Here is a 15961-nt window from a genome sequence, read left to right on the forward strand (position 1 = left end):
AGATGTTATTATTTGGGAAATGATCCTCTATCATTAACCAACCTTGCTGTTCTAAGTTAGATCATAATTATTAAGCAGTAAGGTGTGAGGCCCTGCTCAATGCTGATTTCAGAGCAGCTAAGAGGCGTTGTTAGGCATGATGTGGAGCAGGGCCTCCAGGCTTTATTGCTTTCATTAGACAGGTAGCACACCATTATATTGAAAAGGAAAGAACACAACTGTTTGATAAATCTTTGATTTTTAATTGATAATAAGCAGGCTAATAAGATTAATAATGTACTTCTTCCGCCACGCAAAATAGTTCTTGAACAGTGACTAAACAAAGTGGTTAAGTAACACTTAAGTATGACTGATGAATTTGGTCTGCGCATTAATATTTAAATTGACTGTATGGTCACGTGTATGCATATCGGGTATTTTACAAGTTTCCAACTTTACTCAGCCAATCAGAAATGAGGAATGAAATCAGAAATTAAATCAGAAATTATGTTTTTATAATTCATATTTAATATAGCCTAGCTGCAGTAAGCAAGGTTTACAAGGGGTTTATTATTATTATTTTACAACGCCCAACATTACTCAGAAAAGTAGCCTAAAATGTTACTAATTTGGCTACTCGTAGCCTACTTATTTCAAACTCGTTACATTAGCCTACTCTTCCACTACACCCACAAAATTGGCAACTGTATCCACTCTTACCTTAAGAAATCGGGATAACTGAATCACCTCTCCTGCGGATAATCAGGGAAACCTTTCACCGGGAAGAGGGAAACTTGTCTGCCACTTCTCATGCAAAGCTTCAAATGAAACAACGACCAGCAGGGCATGGTGGTGGTATGGAGACAGTTTTTGGATAATTCAACTTCAACCTGATATTTGGGTGGGGTTACAACTTGAGTAAAAAACTTCAGTGAACAATGACAGTAGGCTGTAGTAGGCTACTATTAGTGGAACTGAAATGGTAATTCTTTATACTAGCTACTCATTACCGGTGAGAGTAATGCTATCACTGTAACGCGTTACCGGGCCAATACTGATTACCGGTGCAATTTAAAGCACGTGGCTGGCCCAGATTTAGTGCGTCGACGTCACTGCGTCACCAACACGCTACGTCGTCCTCAGTTGACAGACACGGCAACTGAACTACCAGATAGTTAATCCATCATAACTTCGTCGTTACCTCAATTTCCAAAGCATGACATTGCTTACATTTGGGCTAACCATTGTTCGACAGTAAGTGCAGTTGATATAGTTTGTGTTGTGTGTGTTTAATGAAATGTAGTCGATACTTTCCCTAGAGCGGCTAGTGTCGAGGCTCGGACTGTCGCTGCCAGCCGCTTCAGGACCTGACTTGGTTTTAAAGTAACAATAATAAAAGGAACATATTGATATGTACATCGGTCTGAAAAATGAATAGCAAACACAAGCTGCCTGTGTATAGGCTATATATATAGTTTAAAAGCTGAAGTTAAACTTCTCGCATGGTATCGTGTACAGTTTGCTCTGAGCTGGTGTCACATTCCCCAGTGACAAGTCTCTAATAAGAATGGAGCTGCACTGACAGAGAGAATAATTTTAAGCAGTAAGCTATTTATTTCAATACGGACAAAACGTTTTCTCCACTCTGGCCTTTATCAGTGTGCCTACTGTTTGTGGGTCACAGCTGAAACCATTCAACTCAAATTATATATATCATATCAAGATATATATATATATGTCATATCAAATGTGTTCACATAAATCAATGTTAACAATGTGCATATGAGAAATCATACAAGAAAAAATAATATAATAAATGATAACTCACTCCATATGTTTAAACAAAAATTGAAAACATACTTGTTTACCTTAGCTTACAAATAGTAATACTGTCTACTTTTGCTTTGCCAATTTTCTTGTTTCTTCGATGTGATTTCTCTGTAACTTACATCCTGTTCTCTCTTTCTCAATACATTAACTGGATACTATGTCACTTTTATCTGTTTTCTTTTGCCATCCTGTAAAGCACTTTGAGCTACTGTCCTTGTATGAAAGGTGCTCTATAAATAAAATTCATTATCATTATCATGATCATAATGTGGCTACTGTAAGCATCAGGTGATGGTTCATAAATCAGCCTGGACAGAATGGAGGCACATATCCAACTTTTACTAAAATATCAGAGTGCTCAGCCATGTGACTATGAAAGAAACCCCGGGGCAGCAGGGTGGAGCGGGGAAACAGTCCCTCAGTCACAGGAACCAGTTTCAAGCATCCGCCCTGCTGAAGTGCCCTTGAGCAAGGCACTGAATCCCCACCAGCTCCAGTGCTGCTCTGTAGCTGAGCCTGACCTCTGACCTCCCTGTGGAGGGGGGAAGCAAAAGACAACATTCTCCAACCCGCTAGAAGAAAGCTGCTTCTCTCCACAGATATGATAACAGGCCCACAGGAAGTGAGCATGTGAAGGGTGAACAGTAGACTTCATGAGCCTCGTTAACTGGTCAACCTGTTGAAGATGACATTACTTACTTTCCAACTGACTGCTCATCTTTTATCTCCTGCAGTGGGGAAACGCAGTACAATAAAGATGGCCTGCTACAAGGTACAGTATGGTTGAAAGTATCATAACAAAGCAGACAGTAATAATGTGGAATCTGTGGCTTATTACTTTGCCCTCTAAAGCCTGCTGTTCATGCTTTCTCTCTCTCTGTCTTCCCCACCGTCTCCACCCAGGCCAGGCCATGGATACTTCCTTGTCGGAGATAGGGCTGCGGCAGGCGGAGGCTGCAGGCCAGTACCTTAAAGATGTCAAGTTCAGCAACGTCTTTGTCAGCGACATGCTGCGGGCCCGGCAGGTAACATGCTCTGCTTTCACACTGGGAATATGCTAAGGCTAAGATAATATCATTTATCACACAAACCTGAAAATGTACAGCAAATCAAAATGTGGGCCATCTTTATTTTACCATACAATGAAATGTTAGATAGATAGATAGGTAGGTAGGTAGGTAGGTAGGTAGATAGATAGATAGATAGATAGATAGATTGATAGATTGATTGATATATTGATAGATAGAGTTATTGAGAGAGGTTTTGAGGTCATTCTGCTCTTCAATACAGTATGTCAGTGTGTAATGCAGATGATTGTGTATTCTGTCTTCCAGACTGTAGAAACCATAATGAAACACAACAGCAGTTGTTCTGGTCTAGAAATGGTGTGTGACCCTTTACTCAAGGAGAGGGTGAGTGTTTGGTGTACATTTGCATAATGTATTCTATTCAGTTGTGTGGCCTGAATGTTAAACCTGAACCCCGAGTCATCCAGTAAATGACTTGTCATTTCTCAGAGCTTTGGGATAGCAGAGGGGCGACCGGTGCAGGACATGAGAGACATGGCCAAGGCAGCTGGTCAGTCGTGTCCGGACTTCACCCCTCCAGGGGGGGAGACTCAAGAGCAGGTGAGGCTGAGGAAGAGTCTCTGTTTCTCTGTCATTTCATATGTTTAATATTTAAGTGTCTTGTTATTTCTTTCTCTCTCTGTCCCACTCAATGACTTTCTCCCTATCCCTCTCTCTATTTATTTCTCTCCCTTTCGGCTCTCTCTCCCTTCTTTTAGAAGCAAGTAGCCAGTTGTGATATATTCATATGGCTTGGCTTAACATAGTATAGCATGTCATGTTGTGCATGGCTAACATTTAGAATGAACTGCACACCATCAGAATTGGCGTCGGGATGCATGTGCACCACAGGCCAAGTTACAAAACCCAGTCGTCATGAGACTTGTTGAAGTGGCTTGCTAAATGCCAGCTGGTGCCTCATTCATAGACACATAGCCTACTTGGATTTCATTGTCGACTAGACAGTAACATCATTTTCAGTTAGTAACCAAGTTGCCAGTGTTAGCCTGATTTATACAAATAAGTATAATAAATAAATAATACATTTCATTTATCAGTTACAAGTTGTACATTACCAACTTTTAGTTCCTGGCCTAATCAACAGATCAATGGCCTCTTTAATAGAAATGATTGAATCTATTTTAGTAGCAATCCACATCACCATCTTTATTTATAAAGCTTAAACTTGAACTGAAAAGGCGCTGGTGCTTGTGTAACCAGTGTACCAGGGCTGTAGCACTCCAGCCCAGTTTCGGTCTTAAGTCCAGTCTCAACACCACTTTTTTTTGATGTCTCAAGCTTGTGCGTTTGGGTGAAAAAAAAGTTCATGTATGAGGAATGTATAATTTATTGTTTGTGCTACACAAAAGCTGTTGCAAAGATGTACAACATGTATCTGTTCTGAACTTCTGTCATTATACCTTTAAAAAATATCAACCTTACAAAAAATACTAAAACTAGAACTGAAACTTCTAAAATTACTAAACCTACACTGAAAACAAAGTAAAACTAAACTGAAATTGAAATAAAAATTTAAAACTATATAAAAATAAAAACAAATGAAAATCCAAAATGATAACTCTGGTTCAATGCATTTATCCCTGAACAGAGAGCCACGAGATGTTTCTCTTGGCCACCTCGTGTTTTAGCCTCCACAAACTCTGTTCACCTCATAGCATCAGGGTGGGCCAACCATTAGTGAGCCATACCATTCTATCAGCACATGTGATATAAATCAGCAGTGACTCATCACATAGGATAAGCCTGTGTGTCCTGATACTAATGATGTCCCTAGCGGCTGCACTCTTTCATAGGAAAGGTGCTGACTGCCTTTCAGGTCACTCCTGACATACAGAATAGTATAATGATGATAAAGAAGCATGCTACAGATTTATTTTGAATTGATTTATATGTTCTTGATTGAAGGAGACAGGACAACTTAGTTTAACTGAGTGGCTTTGCTGTGTTGTTTAAGTAAGCTGCTTAACTCACTTAACATTAGCACTGCTTTTCCTGTTAATGTGAAAAAAAAATATCTCGACACAAATTGCACGTTCTGCAGTGTTTTATACCTAACTGATTTGACACGCAATCAAGTTGACTCCTGAAGGTTTCCAATGCAGCAACAACAACATCAGATCTGTACCGCATATGGTAATAACATTGAATTTGTATGTGCGTATATATCCAGACTTGACTCCAGACTCCAGACTGGTTTCACCTGGTGCAAGGTACCCCAAGTACCACTAGGTGGCAGCATGCACTCATCTCCTCAGACGACCGTCGGTTCTGCAAGGATGTGACTTGGTATCCCGGGGCCTCTCTGCATCCACATGCGTTTATTTCTTATGAATGTGGTCGGTTCGCTTGGTGTGAAATGAGTGGGATCAAAGTACATGCTCTTCTACCGTCACGCAATCATACAATGTTCGTCACTGCCCCTGATTAAAAAGTCACCACTTAGTTTTGTGTTACAGGCTGAGAGAGGTCAGTGTGTGTGTGTGTGTGTGTGTGTGTGTGTGTGTGTGGGTGGGTGTGTGTGGGTGTGGGAAGGAAGGATGTTCTATTTGAAAGACGGCTTGTCGGGCCTCATCCATTAGATCCTGGCTTGGACGTTAACTCTTCCAGTATGATGTGACGTAAATACACAGGGCCCCAATCAATGTCGCCTAGCTGCCTCCCTCCCAGCTTTCCTAAGCTAGTTACAGGTTGTTGCATCAGGATAAAACTGGTGTTGGCATGTGTAACCTGGATAGATGGATGGGAGGGGTTCAGGCTGTGTTGTGTTGTTTTGAATACATTGTACTTCTAGCTTATGTCCTTCACATTTACAGGGAATCATATTGGGATGAAAGTGTCCTCAACAGGAGAGGTCCATATCAATAACATATGCTGTTACAGTAGAAAAAAGCCCAGTTTTCAACTAGTTCCTTGTTCTGTTTAGGTGAAGGAGCGGGTCAAAGAGTTTCTAGAGCTCATGCTGCAGCGAATTGGGGCCGAACACTGGCAGAATGAAGCCTCCTCGTCTGCTGAACAAGAAACGTCTCCTGTGGAGGGAAAGGCGGACGACGGGGTCCGGTGTGTCCCGGTCCACGCCCTGGTGGTCAGCCACGGGGCTTACATACGTGTGGCGGTGCGCTACTTTGTGGAGGAGTTGCACTGCCCCTTGCCTCAGGGTTCTGACAAAGCACACATGTTCTCCTTGTGTCCCAACACGGGCCTGTGCCGGTTCATCCTGACCATGAGAAAAGAGGAGGACAGGTTCAGGTTGCTGGGGATCCGCTGTGTGTTCGTCCACAGGGGCGACCATGTGAAACAACTGGAGTAGAGAGAAGAGGAGATGGAGGGAAGGAGGAAGGAGGTGAAAAAGCTGCAGAGACTCAACACTGAAATAAAGTTTATAATTTATATGAAACTTTTATATAACACATTATATATTTATATTGTGTGTTTATTTGTTTCGTGTGGAGCTCAGTCATTACCTCACCATGCAGTTGATTCAAATGTTAAAGTCACTGGTTGAACAAACTGATTTCTAGCTTTTCCATAGGAGTTCATTGTAAGCATTTTATGACAATGGAATTGCAAAATACATTGCTTAGGTCAGGTATTGTTAACCACTGGAAATCTTGACTAAAAAAAAAAAGGTTGTGTACCTACAAACACTTTTGTGGCATTTGATTAGATATCCAATTAGTTGGGAATTCCATTAAATCAAATCACAAAGATATGGAGTAAATTACAAAGATGAACGACATCCGTCAACCAGTTTCTTTGTACATTCAAGGTGTTTCCAGCTTTAACTAAATTGAATCATAATCTTTGAATCGTACAAATATAATGCTTCTACCTCTGCATTTTGTACTGTGGCCTCCAATAAAACACATATGTTTTTATGTTTTGGTTTGCATGCTGTATCATAACTGGATCTCAGAACCTTCGTTCAACCTTAGATGGACGCTTGCTGTTGCAGTGCAGTGTCATCATGGCTTTGTGCCTCTGGCTGTTCATTACTGTAAATGTGGGCAGCTTTGTGCTCTAATGAGTCTCTGTTTCTATATTTATCCTGTGGGAGTTTATAGATGGAGTGTCTGGACACAGAGCAGAGCTCCACCGGTGTTGACTTTTTGGAAATCAGTGACTTTGTCATTGTTGTGAATTAACACTATGGTCAACAAGGACACATGCATGCCAACACTTTGTGTGTTGTACTGTACCATGTATAAATATACTGTTTCTCTGTGTTGCAGGTTTTCACTAAACCTACTCTTAGAGTAGGGTAATACCTTTGATATTAGATGATTATTTCTTCAATCCCATAATCAAGAGAATATTGATCTGACTAGCATTTAGGAATTAGAGTGCATGGGAAAAAGGTTTACAGACCCAAGTGGAGTTGGCAAAGGGGGTTTGTAATGAAAACACTTTATAGTTGTCAAACAAAAATGATTTGTGCCTTTTATGACATACTATACAAGTCAGAAAGTGAAGCAGTTACCCTTTATGTGTGAGTGTTAAAGGGAAAATCACCAAAATTAACTTGAAGTTTTCCTTATTTCTTGTCCATTAGTTGTTGAATTACAAAATATAGCTGTTGTGCCTTTCCACACATCATAGCAATATCAATATCAATTGTACAAGTCTTTTCATATAAAAACACCATATAACACCTCACAACCAATATATGCCGGCTCCAGTAGAAGGAATTTTTTTTTATTATAAAAAGCATATATTTTCATTGACTATGCTTTTTCATATAAGCATGTGTCTTTATTTGACATATTTTTTCGTGTGGATATTTTGTACTTTCAGAAAAGTACAGACATTGTGCTTGTCCAGAACTAATATTTGCCAGTTACATAACCATTTGGCTGAAATTAGTGTGGCTAATAACCATCTGATTTGTGTGGAAAACTATGGGTTAGCTTGCAAACTGTACTGATGCAGTTGTTTTGTTTGTTGTTCTGGCATGTTGTGTGCAGTTGTCTTCATTTTCCATTAAGGGTCATTACAGGTCATTCCTCCATTCATTCTGATGTATGAGGGCCTGTTTCACATGTTCCTGACCAGGTTCATGTCTGTGACACCATTGAATGTATTGATGAGTGCAGCAGAAAGTGTATACACTACGTATTATTGACAGTATATTTTTGGGACAGCATGAATGTGTAGAACAGTTAAAAACAGATAATCCACTGAATAGTTACCATTTATTTTGCCACAGGAGAAATAACAAAACATGAAACATATAAATAATAAAACAGTAGGCTATATGTGAATTCATTTTACACATTTCAATAAATAAATACTCTTGTCCTGCTCATTGCTGTGGCTATCGGTGTCCGGCACCTGAAATAATTTGATCTTGGTTATAAATGGCATCAAATGACAGATGATTCATTTCAGCATGCAGTGACATCTAAGGTTGATTTTTATATAATTAAATTCCCATTATGTAACATCTTTATCATCAGATTCCTGTATAAATATTCATAATTACTTACAGATTACACATTTTTATACATGCACAACAAACATTGCCACATCTGGCCCTATGCCAACCTGGTTTAAAATTTAACTGACAAAAGAGGTGAAAGGACAGCAGGACACTGGTCCAAACTCGCCTCACCTAAAAGGTTAGCTGAATGTTGCCAAACTTACCCTTCATCTCTCGCTATTCAAACAGAGGATCTGTACAAGCCGCCACATGATAAGAAACAATGATGTAACGCCCTTTGCGAGTGTGTTGAATCACCGTGTCTGATTTAAGATCTCATAAAAATAGCATCTGCATTCCCACAATCAGTTGTCAAATATTTAATGCTTTGATCGGACTTTCATCCGACAACTTTCTCCGAAAGAGTCCACAGTTCCAATGCAAATATTTCAAAGTGCATCACCAAACTTGCGTAACTATTGGCCAGCTGTCTTCAGAGATTACGGTTGTTTGAAACGTGGTAATTCTCATTATTGCTTAACTGTGGGACATTTTACTCTAGCTATAACATATTATAGCCTTGATATCCAGCCCAGACTGTCAGACTGTCCAAAACTATGGGTCAGGACCCACAATTGTGGTTCGCTGTATGACAAAAGTATGTTTTGATTAGCCTGGGTCCCAAGGTGAGAAAGTTGAGGAAACATAGCAGTATGTATCAGCTGTCATGCTTGTTCTATTCATAATACCAAACCATCTCCTTGTGTCAGTCTACCAGCCCTTTCTAAGTTTTTCTGAGGTTCTTGACCTTGACTTTGATTGATCCTGCGTTCCACAAACACAAGACAAGGTGCTTACAGAGAACTATATCCACTATGCAGTCAAACAAAAAGTGAGTTTTCAAAACAAACAAACAAAAAAAGAAAGACTTCCAACCCCAGTTTTCACTTATTAATGCATTCCCAGTCAAACCCAAGTTCAGTATCTTAGTCTTGCTCTGCCCGGTCTGCAATATTGGTCTTGACGGGACTGACCGGCCCGCTGGAATGCAACACCCGCAAGGGGTCATCACAGGAGGTGATGGTCTCTTTGGATACAGCGCCCGCCTGGTCTTGCTCTGGCTGCCCGTGCTCTGGGTCCTGGTGGTCCTTGGCAGGATTCGTGGGATGCGACTCTGATCTCAGTGGATCGGAGGGGTTCATGCGCTCGCTCCTCCTCTGTCTCTTCACCAAGGGACCCAGGAACTTCTCCAGCAGGGCAGAGGAGGGATTCGGTGACTTCTGGTGAGCAGTGTGCATCTCAGCCTCCTCCAGCCTGAGCAGTCGGCCCCCACTGGCGGAGTAGAAGACATCCTGGTGGTTCTCCAAGTCTAACCAAATGCGCTGGAAGAGACACTCTTCTCTGTCCTTTTCCCTCTGTTTGGTAGAAAACAAATACAAAATGGTTTAAAATGATTTCTTTACCTGCTCTCACTTCCCAACTTCATTCAAATGAACCACATCTAAAGACTTTACTCACTGAATTGTACAGTTCTCCCTCTAAATCCATGCACAGGAACCGTTTTCTCCTCAAATCAAATATTGACACAAAGTTGCTTGTCTCTCTTCTTACTGGCAAAATAACTGTAAAAGAAAAAAACAAGTTTAAAATGCCATTATCAATTTCAGATGGGAAAAAAAATCTGCTTGTACTGAAAAATATATATTTCATATATACTACTTAAGAATTATGTTCAGAGATATTTTTCAAAATATACATAATTGGCCAAAAAATGTATTTGTTGCTGCAGATGACATTCATTGGAAATACTAGAAATACAACATCCATCTACAAGTGTATCCAAAACAATGCCACTCTAAATGTATTTCCAGTGAATGTCAGCTATATGTACAAATACATTTTTTGGCAATTTTTGGCATATTTTGAAACATATCTGTAAACATAAACATAAACATAAATATGTGAAAACATATACACTGAAATATATGTGAAAAGCATTTTTTTTTGTTTTTTTTGCATTATGGGAAATGAAACAGTTGATCTAGACAAAAAAAATTGCTACATGAAGTCTTAAACAGGCCTATTATGTTATAGAGGAATAGACAAATTTACCCAGAAAGTCCCGGTTGATGCCTTTCCTCACTCGTCCACTCATCTCCAAATAGAAGCGTCCCGTACCGGTGGATCTCCCGGGACGTGCAGCTGTGCCAGAGCTGCTCAGCTGATGTTGGAGTTGTTCTGGGTCCGGCAGCCCGGGATTACAGTCCACCGGTACAGACTGATGTATGGCAACCAGGAGGAGCAAGAAGCAAGCCGGTCGCATGATCAGTGAGGATGCCATGCGCTCACTCTAAAACCACGAATGCTCAGGCTGCTGGGTGGGCAGCGACTGGAGGAGGAGAAAGTCCAGCAGGTCTATTTAAACAGAGGGTCAGTAAACTGGCTAACTCATTTACCAAAATTACTGAAAAGCCTACCTGTTTTTCAGTGGATAAGGGTCGCATTGGTCGCAGTCCTGGAGACTATAACTGATAATCTATAATAATTAAACGTGATTGCAAACGTGATTGGAGGTCCACTTTCCTCCTTGACCCTCTTGACTACCAACTTTACACAATGATGAATGAAGGCTTGACGAATCGTAACATAGCCTTTTATTTGATTCTGACTGTCATGTCACATTTAGTCCTCCGTACATACACACTGACAGAGCCAACATCTTTTAAACCAGTGGCTCTCAACCTTTTTAGCTCGCGACCCCTTAAAATGAAGTGATGCCTACTCACGACCCCCCATCACAGAATGATTTCCTTTTCAGGTTGTTTCATTATGTGAAGGGAGGCTTTAGGGCTGAAAACTATTAAGTATTTCACAAGAAAAAAGCATAAATTGGAGAAAAATCTGAAAAAATACACGTTGAATATTGTTTTTTTCCTATCACAAAAAGTCAACTCGGGACCCCCCAAAATTATCTTGGGACACCCCAAAAGTATCTTGTGACCCCCTGGGGGGTCCCGATCCCTAGGTTGAGAACCAGTGTTTTAAACAATCACATCACTGGCTAGAAATGAGGGAGCGTGTGAGCGCAGGGCCCCTACAGCTCAGAGCCCAGCTGGACAGGTTCTGAATCTGTGGACGTTATTGGGATATTTACAGGTCACAAGTGCAGTCCCTAAGATAATTAAGTGATTATTGCGTATAATATGTAAATATGCTGGGTCATTTTATGCTAGTGGCCCATTGCTTTGGCTGCCATGGCTCAAAGAAGTGATTTCAGTGAGTTTGAGAGAAACACATCAACTAGAGGCAGAGGCCCATACTCTTAAAGTGTGATGTCAGTGCTTTGGTTCGACATGCAAGGAGAAACAGAAAAGCAGTTCTACATCAGTGGACTGCAAATGTGAGCTTAGGATATGAGCAGGCAGTTTCAGCAAGGGCTCTCTGTTAAGAAGTAAGCAGAGGGATATTATGGTCGGGTCACAGTGCATAAACCCCTTACTACACTTATAAATGCACTTTTGTGAGTGTAGTGGTGCAAAGAACAAAGGCCAGATGTCAGACGAGTCATACTTCACCCGGTTCTCAACAAGCAGACAAGTACAAGTCTACAAGCAAGGTCAGATTTTTCTCAGATTCATAACATCATTTATTGATCACTCCATATAATTTAAATTCAACCCAGAATCTTCATTGTAATATGTATATTAACAATTCACAATGTTACTACATCAGTGTTTTCACTGAGGTTAGTTGAGACCTTTTGAGAAATCTTTTTTGTAAGTGATTCTAATGAAGACTTGTTTCTCTTGTGTCTGAGTATGTAGACTGACATCAGGAGAACAAGCCATGCCTTGCTTATTGATTGACTGTACACATCTGTTTTCTCTGCGGTCTCGTCCTGCCACAAGGCTGCATATTGTAGGTTAGGATTGTTTTTATGTGTAGTATAGTAGTATAGTATAGTGGAGTATATATACTGATTCATTGTTTAATGTTTATGGGCCCTTTTTGGGAAGTTGTGCAGGCTACCTTTGAATTGGTGTGACTTCTACATTTACAGTCCTGCTATAAGTGATACTTTCAGGTAGGCAGTGGACATAGAAACTGTCAAAAAGGGAAAAGCCTATTCATAGTATTCCCAGGATGTCACATGCATTTCCTACCAATATGGTGCCTTACAATATAGAAAGTTCATTGACTGTGGCTGTCGTTTGATTATAATCACCTGTTAATTTATGATGAGAAAACAAAGGTAGACGTCTCCTCTGTGAAGCTAGATGTCTGCGTTTGCCAGCAGAGGGAGCCACAGACTCACTCATGACCCAATTCACTGCACTTGATTTGGGTTTGAGGCATTTTGAGCCACAAAGTTTCGTCCATAACTGTCATAATATCTTATCAAAAGTGTGTGCCACTGGAGATGAACAAGCATCAAATGAATGAAACATGCGACGATAAGCATTCAACCACAACAGCTTTTACAAAACATCTTTTATTATCATTTCAGGAATACAGTTGACTGCTGTGCACAGCACATACGTACAAAAATAAAAGGAAAACCATTTGTAATATAGTATTTTACTTACTCGTCATCATATTTTTCAGAAACAAATGATTGGAGAAGTCTGTTGTTTCAAACTAATTTACAATCATTTCAATAAATCGGAACTAAGGCAGAAGGTGAGGTATATGTTAAAAAAGAGGAGGGGGACTCAGAGGAAGCACTCTCCCCTCAGTGCAGGAATAGAAAACTGAGAGAGAAACACAAAGGCTGCCGGCACACAGGGACACACACAAGTCTGATCCCACATCTTCCCACAGACCTCCTACTCCCTGTGAACCAATACATTGTAAAATCAGTTGGACAGGTATAAGCACAATGGCAAAATCCAGACATTGGATCCATAATCACAGGGGTAACACATACCCAGTCCCTTCAGAACTCAACAGGTATATAGGGAATTAAGGAAGTAGGGGGTTGATATGAAAAGGTGATACATTTCTGACCGTTAACTACCGTCTCTCAGTTACTGCCACCATACAACCTGTTCTGCCTCAAACAACATCACTGCAAAAGTTGTACAACTTGTAACAGAGTAATATCAGTACCTTCCTTCAGACTTGAACCTCAAGTTTTGAAAAGCCGACACCATGATGCCGTTCCGGTTGACGTGCTGAGTTACCTTTGGCATAAACACCAAACATTTTCCATAAGCATCAACTCATCAGGAGCCATTATAACTTCAGACGATTCCCCTCCTGCCGGCTCAAATTAATTGCTTGTTGTCCTGACAGTGTCTTGGTGTCTGTATGAACCGGCTAAAATATACCATAATAAAACCATAAGTGACATAAAAAAACAAAAAAAAAAAAAACAATGTTGTCATCAAAAACAAGTATTTTTGATCTTGCATGTCTTGCTTGTTTTGATGGTGATGAAAGGTTTTAGCGAGGGAGAGTGACAGAAAACAGCGTCTGCCCCTGCTCGGTAAATGGCACCCCGTGGAGAAATATCACCATTTGCACCTCTAGTTGAGTTTGCACCTTGTACGCCTCAACAAACTAACAAATCCCTCTCTACCAGCTACTCACTGCCACAGTATCAGCCAAGAAAACAAAAGCTACAAGTGATTTTCTGACCGTTGATGCAGATTGTGGGTAAAGGCTGATCAGCACTACTTTTCCTTTCAGCACTATTTTGCTCCGTCCAGTCAGACTGGGTAATAAGATGCTGAAATAACCACTCAAGGCAAACTCTCCACACACAGTTACCACTGCTGTCGATATCCCAAAGCATTAAACACGACATCCTGGGAGTATTCAGGTGTCTCTCCTTCAGATCACAGTATTCAGTCGACCAGCCAGCACCCATTTTAACAGCAGCACCCCGTTCCTCAACAGTAGTTTTCCTGGAAGCATTTGATTCTATTTCACATGGTCTTTTGCTACATAACTACCTGCTCAACCAACAGCCAGGCGTCTCCTTTTGACAGTGGCGGACCTCCCTAAGTAGCCTCTGTGTTGCATTTCCCATCCCTCTTGCCCTCCCTCTCCTGTGAGGAGAGCACAGTACATCAGCTTGCACAGTCAGACAATGCCCTGTTATTCCTGACTCAAGGTAAATTGATCTGATACCATCTCTGCTGTCGCTTTGGCAGAAACAGAACATGATGGGCATGCGCTCAGTCTGACACACACACACACACACACACACACATGCATACACACACTCATTCTGACCAGATACTGCACATTCGTTTCTGCTACAAGACATAAGCTGGATCTTAAAGGGCGCCAAAGGTACACCATTGCTCAGACATTTCATCAGCGCTTTACAGTAATGTCAGAAAGGGCATGAGGTAAAATATGATGAAGTATATCTTGCTACTTTATTTCAATCATATTCCACCGAGCCGATCTTACTTAGCTACTTACAGAGCGTTGTAGGCCTAATACCAAAATTTAGGCTAATCAAATTCAAAATCGTCTAAATCGTTTGAAAAACTCAACTCAAATGCACCTCAGTTCAACATTGAAAGACTCTGGCCAGACATATGAGAAAGGTCCAAAATCACCACCTGGGTTCATTGCACATTACGAGTCGCAACCCATCTCATCTTGATGGAGGAATAGCTGAACCGGTGCAGAGCCGGGGGAGAAGCAACAAGGTAAAAGCCATTGTGACGGAGCTGAAAGCAGCCGTCCAGCGTCAGGACCGGAGAGGGCAGAGAGCCCGCGCCGCCGACCTTGGCACCAAAAATGGCTCCGAGGGAGAGGGAGAAGACGCTGCTGGAATCCCAGGGCCCGGCGCTGACCACCCGCTCTCACAGCGTCAACTGAAACCAAGGGGCCAGCTTGTCTGATGCTCAGCTATTCGCCCCACATTATCCACATCCTCACCAAGTTAAACAAACAATGGGCGCCACATGCGGAGTCCCATATAAGTCCTCTGTGCATCACTGCTACCCTCCTTTTTCCTCCTCCTCCTCCTCCTCCTCCTCCTCCTTCCCCCTCGTCTCCACTATGGAAAACTACAGTGTTTGAAAGAGGAGAGCGAGCAGTTGTTGAATTCAAGTATGGTATGCTGCATACACAAAGCCTGAATGAACTAATATAACCCTTTGGTACATTGCTTTTTTTTGCAACATTGCTCCTATTCCTTTCTTTCACAAGAAGCCATAGTACGACTCAATGACCAGTTTGAATGATGCATAAATAGCCTAAAAATCAGGTATCAATAAGCACAATCCATATCATCTAAATATCAGATATCAGACATATCAGACAGACTGGGTTACCTGAAATATTGTTCACAAATCCCCAGTATCATCAACTGAGCAACAGTTCTAGTTCTCCCTTAATCAAATAGGAATATTTACACTATTTCAAATTGACGCATTAGACCTTCATATCTATAGTGGCTTGAAAATCAATAGCATCCACTGTAGCTTCACCACCTTCTGCATAAACAGAGGTTACTGTAAGTGCCAAGTAATAAATATCATCAAACCAGTGCCAAAGTCAAACAGCTCCCTTCCTCTGTTTTGCTAGATCTCTCAACAGTTTCAAAAACAAATCGAACAAATTACTGTTTGAGTCGTCAACTAAGCAAATCCACAGAGTCTCAAGGCCAGATGCAGATCGAACC

At 41.1% G+C, this 15961-nt stretch overlaps 2 protein-coding genes across 2 annotated transcripts; one reads left to right on the forward strand and one right to left on the reverse strand.

Annotated features, from left to right (window-relative positions):
- Positions 1-1124: 1124 nt before the first annotated feature.
- On the forward strand, positions 1125-6668 carry tigara (TP53 induced glycolysis regulatory phosphatase a). The gene is made up of 6 exons (XM_071914939.2): positions 1125-1233; positions 2544-2581; positions 2713-2834; positions 3144-3221; positions 3327-3437; positions 5821-6668. Exons 1-6 carry the CDS (start codon positions 1196-1198, stop codon positions 6202-6204), a joined length of 771 nt encoding a protein of 256 aa, XP_071771040.2. The 5' UTR covers positions 1125-1195; the 3' UTR covers positions 6205-6668.
- Positions 6669-9299: 2631 nt separating this feature from the next.
- LOC139924011 (fibroblast growth factor 23-like) lies at positions 9300-10636 on the reverse strand. The gene is made up of 3 exons (XM_071914927.2): positions 10426-10636; positions 9832-9935; positions 9300-9728 (listed from the first exon to the last, which is right to left on the reverse strand). The coding sequence occupies exons 1-3, from the start codon at positions 10634-10636 to the stop codon at positions 9300-9302; spliced, it is 744 nt and encodes a 247-aa protein (XP_071771028.2).
- Positions 10637-15961: the final 5325 nt, after the last annotated feature.

This window comes from Centroberyx gerrardi, chromosome 4 (assembly GCF_048128805.1).
Source record: "Centroberyx gerrardi isolate f3 chromosome 4, fCenGer3.hap1.cur.20231027, whole genome shotgun sequence".
Taxonomy (NCBI): Eukaryota; Metazoa; Chordata; class Actinopteri; order Beryciformes; family Berycidae; genus Centroberyx; species Centroberyx gerrardi.